The 11,175-nt window shown below is 48.4% G+C and overlaps 2 protein-coding genes across 2 annotated transcripts in view; both read right to left on the reverse strand.

Moving 5' to 3' along the window:
• LOC114639086 (olfactory receptor 1361-like) overlaps window positions 1-1,647 on the reverse strand; it is a 5,005-nt gene extending 3,358 nt beyond the window's left edge. The window contains exon 1 of the mRNA XM_028787770.1: window positions 1,524-1,647. The gene's annotated coding sequence lies outside the window, so the exon portion shown is untranslated. The remainder of the gene's footprint in view (window positions 1-1,523) is intronic.
• Window positions 1,648-7,312: 5,665 nt separating this feature from the next.
• LOC114639047 (olfactory receptor 2Z1-like) lies at window positions 7,313-8,316 on the reverse strand. Its single transcript, XM_028787715.1, has one exon. It carries the CDS (start codon window positions 8,298-8,300, stop codon window positions 7,356-7,358), a length of 945 nt encoding a protein of 314 aa, XP_028643548.1. The 5' UTR covers window positions 8,301-8,316; the 3' UTR covers window positions 7,313-7,355.
• Between the last annotated feature and the right edge of the window lie 2,859 nt (window positions 8,317-11,175).

Genomic DNA, 11,175 nt, shown 5'->3' on the forward strand with positions numbered 1-11,175 from the left:
TCTCTCTCTCTCTCTCTCTCTCTCTCTCTCTCTCTCTCTCTCTCTCTCACACACACACACACACACACACACACACACACACACACACATGTTCTCTCTCATATACATTCTCTCTCTAACATTCTCTCTCCCACATGTGTGCACGCACACAAGTGTGCACACACACACACATACTCTCTCTCTCTCACACACACACACACACACACACACACACACACACACACACACACTATTCCCACTTTTAAGCCCTGCCTCAGTTGGTTAGTAAATTTCAGACCCTAACACCATTCTCTGCTCAAGACCACTGCTCCTATAACCCAAGGGCCCTTACTTCCTCTTAGGCGTGCTGATCCTGGCTGGGCTTGCTCCGGTCCCTACAAGTGACATCACGCCTATGTCAGTCTTTGGCCTGATTCTGGATCCCCTCGCTCTGCCTCAGCCCCACTGAAGTGACATCTGTCCAGGTAGGGCACTGGGTGGACTGTGGCCAGCCTGTAGCTGCTGAAGTGTCCTGACCATCCTGTCCACTGCTTATCTCCCTCTTCTCCTCTCCCTTTCCATTCTCTCTTCACCTTCCTCTTCTTCCTCCTCCCTCCTTTTCCCTTTTTAAAATAACATTATTATCACTATTATTATTGCTGGATACAGGCACCCTGCTTGCTGGTCTGGAATTCAGCATCCTGCCTCAGCATCCTGTACATTGGGACAACAGCCGTGGGTCTCCACACTCAGGCTTCCTCCTCCCATTGCCCTTCAGCTTGTCTCCACTGACTCTCAGCTCTGTCCCTTCACTGGGGTCTTTGGTACCAGGCTTGATCTCTACAATGTGTCTGGTCAAGATGAGAGGAGCTGCCTCTGCTCCGTAGAAAATCTTGCACTGGCTTCCTGCGGGCCTGGTCTTCCTGTGGGCCTGGTCTTCCTGCGGGCCTGGTCTTCCTGCGGGCCTGGTCTTCCTGTGGGCCTGGCTTCTGGTGAGCCTTCTGCTGGTAGTTGGCAGCTAGTGTTCATCGTGAGAAGCTTCTTACACAGAAGACCATGACAAGGAATGGATGGAGGCCCCTTCATCACACTCAGCATTCCGGGTAAGGCCTTTTGTCTCCATTCATATACTGAGGGGACTGGAAACTATCAATGGCCCCACACTTCACAGTCTGTCTTGTTCCAAACCTCTTAATACCATCCTAGACAAGCCGAGCACGGTGGGCTCATCTGCCACTCCAACACTCAGAAGGCTGAAGCAGGAGGATGACAAGATTAGCCAGGGCTACCCACGACCTTGTTTCAGAATGGACAGAACAGGAGTAGCCCTGGCACACAGGACCCAGACACTGACTTCTTGGCAGAACTGCCCATTTTCTTACATCTGTTTTTTTTTTTTTTAATAGACACAACTTAAGTGAGGCCCAGAAAGGCAAAGCCACTTGTCCAAGGTCACACAGTAGGTTTGGCTACACCCTCCACGACCCACTGCTCGGTGTGACCCCTTTCTTTTTCCCCTGCCTGGATCATCTGTCTTCACTCACCTATGAGAGGTGTGCTTCTGGCAGTGGGATGCTGAGTGGGAGGTGAGCCAGCTCTTCTTGGGAAAGGATCCCGGATAGTGTGTGACTTGTGGAGGCAGCTTTCTGTCCCTACAAAAGACTCCAAGGCTTTGGCAGAGCACAGCTCACCCTCTGTCCTCACTGCCAGGCTTGTTCCCCAGGGTCTTGTTAGGACCAACTAGTTAATTGCTCTGTGTTCTGTCCCTATCAAGTCAGCTTCTTAGGGGCCAAGGGCACTGCACTTCCTGGCCAGGTTTCCCCTTCACACCTGTGGTGCCAGCGTCTCTAGGATTCTTTGGGGACCCCTTGAAAAGCATGGTTCAGTGGAATTCCCTTGACACTATTAGACCTGCTCAAACCCTGAGATAGCTTTGTGCCTTTCCAACGCTCACTGGGGGCAATAGACCCTTCACATATATTATTTATTAACTTTTTTGGGGTGAAGGACACAAAGTCTGTAGCAGGCATGATTTCTGTTTTGTCTATATGTTCAGGCATGCGACATTTTCATATCATTCAGTGGGATGGAGTCCCATGCAGGAAGGCTCCATTCTTCCTCTAGTCTGATCCCAGTCTTTGAATGTTGCTTCCCCGACTCACTTCTAAAGCAGCAGCAGTTAGCTCTTTCCCTCCCTGAGGGGTGCACCCCAACCTTATGCGGGGTCAGGTTCCTACTGACCTCACTAGTTTGTCTATGACCACTCCTGGTCTCCCTTTCCCTTCTAAACCATGCTTTCTGAGACACCGGTTTTCAGGCTGAAGTCCCTCCATATCTCCTGCAAGCTGAGCTCTCTGTGTCATCCGGGATCCATCTCCCTGGCTCTGGGCCTCTGTAAACCTGAACTGTAGGCGTTTGCTGTGGCTCCTTGTGCTCACTCCTGCAGTTTCTCACACGCAATCTTGGGGCTGAGCTTTCTCTGCTCTCCCAGCACTCAAGCCTGGGACAGAGCTGGTGGGAGAGGGGCTGTTGCTGAGGTGGACATGCTAGTCTTCGGAACTGCTCTGATGTCTTCCTAGTGGAGCACAGGAGCTTTCGGCTGGATCTGCTGTGACTTGAACACTGTGTGTCCTGCTCAAGACCCCAGTGGACCTTAACCTCATATGAACAGCTGGAGTGCCCCAAGCAGGCACGCCTAGCATACATGAGGTGCTGGAGTGCCCCAAGCACGCCTAGCATACATGAGGTGCTGGGTTCCAGCTCCAGTGTGTGTGTGGGGGGGGAGCTGGGGGAGGGAGGAGGGAGGGAGAGATTGGAGTTGACAGCTCAGTGGGCAAGAAGAGTTTTCTGCTCTTGCAGAGGATCTGAATTCAGTTACCAGCTCCCACATCTGGTGGTTCACAACTGCCTGTAAACCCTTACTCCTGCTTGGACTTGGAGAGCACTACATACACACACACAAGCCCCACCCCGCAGACAAACACACGGACACACATGGGAGAAAAATACACACACAAGCCCCACCCCACAGACAAACACACAGACACACATGGGAGAAAAAAACACACACAAGCCCCACCCCACAGACAAACACACAGACACACATGGGAGAAAAAAACACACACAAGCCCCACCCCGCAGACAAACACACGGACACACATGGGAGAATAAAACAATTCTTTGTTTTTGTTTTTCGAGGCAGAGTTTTCTGTGTAGCTGTGGATCTGCCTGCCTCTGCCTCCTGAGTGCAGCACAACAATTCTTTTTCAGAAAGAAGGAAGGAAAGAAAGAAAGAAAGAAAGAAAGAAAGAAAGAAAGAAGAGAGGGAGGGAGGGAAAGAAGAAAGAAAGGAAGAAAAGACGGAAGGAAAAAAGGAAGGAAGGAAGGAAGGAAGGAAGGAAGGAAGGAAGGAAGGAAGGAAGGAAGGAAGGAGGGAAGGCAGGCATTAGAACAGCTAGACATGCTGGCACTTATCTGCCCACCAGCCCTGAGATCTGGAGGCCTGCCTGCCCCCACCAAATGAAGATACCAACAGTTGAATAGACTCTAAAAAGCTTTCAACACTTTCATGAATTTTAATTTTGTCGCATGCTTTGATGTTGTGAAACACCGACTTGCTTGGCTTTAAACCTTTCTCTCTGGGTGTCCAGAGTTTTGGACCTTCAGGTATCACCTCTTGGTTTGAGCCACAGCTCTTGGCTGCGCAGCTTAGAGGAGGCGCAGCGCCTCCTAGCGGCCTCAGTGAGAAGTACAGCACAGAGCCCTACTGCTTCAACCTTTCCCTATTCCGACCTATGGGTTCCCTCTTCTTTTTCATTTTCCCTCCTCTCCCCTTCCTCTCCCCTTCTTCCCTCTTACGTCTACTTATCTCTCCTTTCTCCATCTTTTCCTTGCTTCTCTTCTCACTCCCTTCCCTCTCCGTTTCCTGTGCAGCTGATGAACCCAAGACACCTTACATACAAACACTCTTCTACGGACCACCCCCCACCCACACACCTAGCCACTATCATTTCCAAATTAGTCAAGATTTTATGGAGTAGTGGTTCAAGGCATATGTCAGTGTGTTCATGTCATATTATAGACGTCCCTTCTGCCTGCTACTCTGTGAGATAGGATATCACTGTGCAGCTCGGGCTAGTCTGGCCTGACTCTTCTCCTGCCTCAACCTCTTTGGTTGTGTAATGACAGCCGTGCCACCATGGCAGAGTTGCTTGATTATGTTTTATTGTAGGTAGGATCTGGCTATGTAGCTTGGGCTGTCTTAGAACTCTCCACATCCCTCCCTTAAGCTACTTCAGGACTTGGAAGACTGGTGTGGACATTCACTTCTGGTTGGGTCCATATAGCTGCTTAGTTTGCTTTCTAATGCTATGATTAGAACACCATGACCTAACGGAACTTGGAGAGAAAAGGATTAATTTTATTTACATATCCTGAATCACACTTAAAAGGAGGAACCTGGAGGCAGAAGCTCATGGAGAGGCCATGGAGGGGTGCTGCTTACTAGCTTGCGCCCCGTGGTTTGCTCAGCCTGCTTTCTTCTTATAGCACCCAGGACCATCAGCCCAGGATTGGTATGGTCCTCCCACATCAATCATCAATTAAGAACCCCCCACAGGCTTGTGCATCTTACGGATGCGTTTTCTTAGCTGTGGTTCCCTCCTCTCAGACAACCCTAGCTTGTGTCAAGTTAACAGAAACTAACCAGGACCGTGTGTCTCGTGTCTGTCACCCGAGGAACTCCACCTTCCTTGAGCTTTCATGACAGTGAATACTTGAGAACATTAGGCAAGGTGCTTGCCATCAAGGCTGACTTGATTTTGATCCCTAGAATCAACATAGTGGGAAGAAAGAACTGACTACCTCAAGTTGTCCTCTGGCCACAGACTAAATAAGTAATAAGCAATTGAAAAACAAATATATTTAGATTTCTGCAAAGGACTAGCCTTGGCTTGGAAAGGGGTTCTGAGGAAGAGTGTCTGAAAGTGGCAAAACAAATGACTCAAAGTCAAATTGTGGGGCCAAGCTGACAGGCTGTGTTCTGCTCAAGACAGCTTTCAAGCCCGCTTTCTCTGGAGATCTCCAGACAGCGCTCTTTTTCTGTGTTCTGCTCGAGATAGTTCTCTCTGGACAGCTCACCTCCTGCAGATCATAAAGCTTGTATCTTATTTTACATATCAATCTAGTCATTTACTCCAGGTTTCCTTTTGATTATCTTATGAATCAGCATCCTGTGACTTCTTAATTCTTAGGAAATAGCAAGCACACATTTTATTTTAACATTGCAAAAGAATTCAGAGATCCTCCTGCTTCTGTTAAGCACAAACAATAGGCTAGCTGAGTGGGACCCTGTCCCGAAATTACTATTTCTACCACACCTGGCCCTAACCTTGTTTTGTCCCAGGCCCACCCTGAACTCAGGAATCTGTCTGCCATTGTAAGCATAAACAAAAAACTCAGCTGGGTGGGATCCTGTCCTTAGATCACCACTTTATTTCCTTACTTAGAATCTTTCTGACAGTTGACTCATAGTAAAGCTGCCTCTGTTCCTTTAGATCTGTGAAGCCCCTTATACAATTCATATTGCATCCTTATATTTTTGCATAGCTGAGAAACTATATATTTTTGAACTCATGTCTTTAGAGCTCTTTTCCACAGCCTTAGCAGCCGTCCTGAAGGTTCCAGCGTTTACCATTTTGCTGAGATATTACCTGCACCTTTGCTCCCTGGATTCCTGTTGTCTCTGATCATCAGGAGACAAGCGAATAAAGGTTTGTTTACTCTGGACAGGCACTGACCACAGATCAAAGAAATTACTCTACCCAGTATGGCTTAGAGAACCAGTGAGTTCATTGGGGTGACTCAAAGGGAGCCACCAAAGCTCATCATAGGATGGGTGGCAACTCACAAAAGCTGCACAACTTGCAGGCAGCTCCACCCCAGAGTCTCCACCCCCGAGGTTCTTACTGGTTTATACCCTTGAGGGAGAGGCGTTGTAAATCCTGTAAATTTGAGGAGTTTCCTGAGACTCATGCGTTTTATTTCCTGAGTGATATGGGCCTTCCATCCTTCCTCTAGAAAGGGATGTTCCAGTTTGGAGGAAGTCACCAGATAACAATCCCTCCCAGGCTGTGCAAAAATGTCATGGAGTAAAGGCAGGTTGGCCACAGGTAGCTACTTCTGTTTGCTTTCTGTTCCTATGACAATGCCATAGACTGACAAGTTAGAAGGAAAGGAGTTTTATTTTGGTTCGCTGTTATATGAATACAAGACTGAAGAGCCTCATCAATCAATGGCTTTTTTTTTTTCTTTTTAGAAGTTATCTCATGTAGCCTAGGTTGGCTTCAACTCAATAAGTCCCTAAGAATGACCTTGAATTACCTTTTTTGGTTTGGTTTCATTCTTTTAAGGTAGGGTTTCTTTGTGTAACCCTGGTTGTCCTGAAACTCCCTCTGTAAACCAGGATGGCCTTGAACTCACAGAACCTGACTCTGTCTCTCAAGTGCTGGAATCCACTGCATGGGCTTCCTTGAATTGCTTTTACATTTGTAGTTCTCATTTTTTCTATTTTTTCATGTGTGAATGTGTGGTTTTGCATGTGTGGGTGCATGCACGTGTGGAGGTCAGAGGCTGAAGTCATCTTATCCTTTGAGTCAGGGTCTTTCAGTAAAACTCAGAGACCGCTGATGTGGTTGGTCTAGCTAGCCATCCTGCCTGGGGAGCCTGTCTGTGCCTTTGGAGGCTGGTATTGCATGTGGCTCTGGGAATCTGAACACATGTCTCTGGTTTGTGTGGCAAGCACTTAAGGACAGCAGCCATCTCTGAAGGCTGACTGTGAAATCCCAATCCTCCTGCCTCTACCTCCCCTATGATTGGCATGTCTAGAAAACCTGCCCTCTTATTTAAATGACTTACAAAACATTTCTTTATATGTCTCTTTGTGTATATGCCATATGTATGTGGGTGCTCGAGGAGGCCTTTGGCTCTCCATTGGAGCAGAGGGCATTGGATCTCCTTGAGCTGGAGTTACAGGCTGTGAGCTGTGAGACATGGGTGCTAGGAACCAATTTTAGGTTTTCTGGAAGGGCAGCAAGTGCTCTCCCTAAACACCTGAGCCATCTGCCCTTCCCCTATTTAAAAAAATTTTTTTGAGGCAAGGTCTTGTTATGTATCCCATGCTGGTTGAAAAATTGAGGTAACTTTCCTGCTTTAGCCTCCCTTGTCCTAGTGCAGAGATGACAGGCATCCACCCCAAGGTTTTCACACAGAAGTGAGAAGTGCATCCTGGCCAGTGGAGACAGCTGGCCGGCGGCCTTGAACCTTGCATGTGTCCAGCCATAAAGGAGGATCCTAGAGAAAGCCAAGATCTCAGAACATTATTGCTTCTCCCTGAAGTCAGACCTGCCCATGACCTTGACCAAGGACATTCGAACCTCTTTGTTTCTCAAGCTGTAGATGAGAGGGTTGAGGGTGGGGGTGATGAGGCTGTAGAAGAGGGATACCACATTGTCCTGTTGTGGGCTGTGATAGCTGCCCGGGACCATGTACATGAATACGGCTGCCCCGTAAAAGAGACCCACTACAGCCACGTGTGAGGAGCACGTGGTAAAAGCCTTCTGTCTAGCTTCAGCTGAGCGCATGAGCAGTACAGCCCCTAAAACATGGCCATAGGAGGTGAAGATGAGAGACAGGGGCAGCAATAAGATTAGCACCCCAGAGACGGAGAGCGCCAACTCATAGGCTGATGTGTCTGCACATGACAGCTTGAGGAGAGCTGGCAGCTCACAGAAGAAGTGGTCCACGGTGTGCGAGGCACAGAAGGGGAACTGGAGGGTGATGGAGGTCTGGATGGAGGCCACCAAGGCACCTGAGAACCAGGATGCGCCCACCATCACTAGACACACTTGGCTTCTCATGAGCACCTGGTAATGCAGGGGGTGGCATACGGCCACATAGCGGTCATACGACATGAGAGACAGAAGGACGCCCTCAGAGACACCCATGAGCATGAGGAAGAACATCTGGGTGGCACATCCCCCAAAGGTTATGACATTCTCTCCTTGTAGAAACTCGGCCACCATTTTGGGGATGGTGACCAGTGGGAAGCCAACATCCAGAAGCGAGAGTTGGCTGAGCAGGAAGTACATGGGTGTGTGGAGCTTGGAGTCTGTGGCAATCAGGAAAATCAGGATGGTGTTGCCTAGCAGGCCTATGATGAACATGGTGGCCACGAGGAAGAACAAAACAAGATGGGGCCCTGTGTAGCTGAAGAGCCCCACAAGGATGAAATCTGAAGTTGCTGATACATTTGAAGTCCCCATCCCCGAGGTGCATCACTGTCTACGGAAGATTTGGTAAAGGATCCCACTGGGATAATTTTACATCACACTGCAACTGTTTGGTGGCCTCCTGGAGTCTCACAACAGGATAAAAACGTATGAGTAAATCCAGGCTCCGCCTAGTGAGGGGCTAGAGGAGGAGCTGGAGGCGTGGCGCAGGGGAGGAGCTGGAGGAGGAGCTGGAAGAGGAGCTGGAGGAGGAGCTGGAGGAGGAGCTGGAGGAGGAGCTGGAGGCGTGCCGCAGGGGAGGATCCCTTCCTGGAATCCTCCAGTGATCAGAGCATGGAGAATTCTACCATGATGTTCTGCTTCTGTTATCTCTCAGGCAAGTGCAACTAACCAACGTTACAGTTGAAGTCCGTGGCTAAGCTAGAGAGCTTAGGACAGCTCTGGTGAAAGATCAGAGCACACAGCTCGCCAGACACCCTGGTGCAGGTAAGGAATTTTGAAGAGGTCAAGATACGACATAGGGAGACCTTGCCTAAGATGACACACGAGGATGAAGGTCGATCAAGAAATATCTGGAACTGTGAAGAAAGGCTCATTTCCATATCCTTGGCAGAGAGAAGATCTGAAAATTGAGAACAGTCAGGAATGGATATTTGGGATGAACTGTTTCTGGGTATGTTTCCAGGATGACTCCATATCTGCCTGTTAGGTTTCTTTTGAGTGTGTGTGTGTGTGTCTGTATATGTGTGTACATGTGTGTGTGTATGTATGTATGTGTGTATGTGTGTGTTTGTATGTACATATATTTGTATGTATGTGTGTGGTTTTGTGTGTATGTATATATGTGCATGTATAAATATATGTGTGTATAAAATAGTTGTTCAACTCAAACATACTACATGTTTGTGCATGCTTGATTGATAATTTTTGTTTTGTTTTCATTGGTTTTCTCTTTAGTTTGTTTTAATTTTCTCATTTGTTGTTTGTGTATATATGCTTGTATGTATGTATCTGTATATGTGTGTATGTGTGTGTCTCTTTGGGTGTCTGTGTGTGTGTGTGTGTGTGTGTGTGTAGGCTAGATGTCAGTCTTTGGTGTGGTTCCTCAGGTGCTATACTGTCATCCATCTTAGTTTTTGAGACAGGTCTCTCCCTGGCTTGGAGCATGCAAGGAGGGCTGGCTGCTTAATAAGCCAAGGGGCTGGCCAGCCTCCGCCTCTGCAGAGCTGGGATTACAAGCATCTGTCAGTGTGCTTGCTTTTGCTCCCTCTCTCTGCTGTGTGCCCATGCACATGTGGTGGCCAGAGAACAGCCTGGAGGAGTCTTTCTTCTTCAAGGATTGAAGACAGGTCCTCGTGCGTGCATGTCTTTCTTTTCTGACAGAGCCATCTTCCAGCCTGCAGCTAGCTCCGAGCAGGCAGTGCTGTGTTGAATGTGTATGAATGTGTGGCCATCTGTCCCTCAGCCTTCCCTCCCCTTGAGCTCAGAGCATTTTGCAGTAGCATTCATGATTCTCACCTCTAGTGCTGAGCATCTTCTATGTGAAGATGAAGCTGTTGTAGTTGACTGGGACACATCTAGAAGCACAGACATGCTGGCTTTGGAGTACAGGACAGACATCTGCTCTGGCATGGATCCATAGGATTTGGGAAACTTTAGACATGAGGGTCTGTGCCTGGAGATCATCTGGCCCCCAGGCCCCCATGCCTGTTACTATGGATGCTGTTCAGACTATCTGACTTGCTTTTCTCTAACACAGCTTTGCTGGGCTTCATCAGAAACACTTGGTTCAACCCTGGAGGCCCAGTAAGAGCATGTGCTGCTATTCTAGAATATTCTGAGTTTGGTTCCCAGAACCCACCCCAAGTGGGTCACAGTCACTCTCATCTCCATCTTCAGGGAATCAGACACCTCTGGCCTTTGCAAGTTTGGCCTCTGAAAGCATTTACACACACACACACACACACACACACACACACACACACACGACTTAAAATTAATAATAGTAATAGTAAAGTAATAATAGTAATAATAATAACAAACCTTTGGCAAGGGCCCAGTGAGATGGGTAGAGGGTGGAGATGCTTGGTGCCAAGTGATGACTTTGAAGAGCCCAAAGCAATTCCGGGCACTGGTCTGCCACCCCTGTCTTACTGCACGCCCTCAAGCCCTACATTCTTTCAGTGCAGTAAAACCACCTGGCCTGTGTGAGCCGTATAAAGGTTGAGCTAAGACTGCTGCCTTAAAATAGCCTGGAGACTGTACCACCATCCTGCTATCTGCTACACTCTGGGCTCGAGAACTAACCCTCAGCTTACCAATTCCTTCTTCATCATCCCCTGAACATCTGCTCCTGGGTTTATGCTTCCAAAGGAGACTGGTGGAGCCCTTCCATGGTAGTTGTGTCAGCTCTGAGTCTGACCTCAACCCTCACTGCTTAGAAGCATTTCCTGTGGTGAATAAAGTTGCTTTTGGTTTATTTCTGACTTTGGCGATCCTTCCCTCATTATTAGTGCTCCATGGCCCCAACAACTTGAGCTCAGACCCTGAGAACAACATGGTGGCAGGAGAGAACCAACTCCTGCAAGCTGCCTTCTGACCTTCACGCACAGAGGATAAGCCCTCTACTCAGCTGCCCTCCTCTCTCCACTTCTGTCTTGTTTCTTTTGAAGGTGACCTTCATAATTTCTAACCACTGAAGGTGACGGGGCCTGTTCATCCCATTTTGTCTCTACTCAGAAACTAGATCACAAGCCGTCTGTTCCAGCATCAGACCCCAAAGTCCAGGAACAAGACAGTAAAATCCCCTACCTGAGGAACAGCCTGAAAATAGCCACATGAATGGGAGATATCTGATCTCAGGATTGGTTGTCTGTGCTGGGCAGCCCATCCTGTGGTACAGGAATGC

The sequence above is a fragment of the Grammomys surdaster genome, unplaced genomic scaffold (genome assembly GCF_004785775.1).
Source record: "Grammomys surdaster isolate TR1022 unplaced genomic scaffold, NIH_TR_1.0 125672, whole genome shotgun sequence".
Lineage (NCBI taxonomy): Eukaryota > Metazoa > Chordata > Mammalia > Rodentia > Muridae > Grammomys > Grammomys surdaster.

Excerpts from the sequence above, each read along its gene's own strand:
- LOC114639047 (XM_028787715.1), bottom strand. The coding sequence starts at position 8,300 with ATGGGGACTTCAAATGTATCAGCAACTTCAGATTTCATCCTTGTGGGG.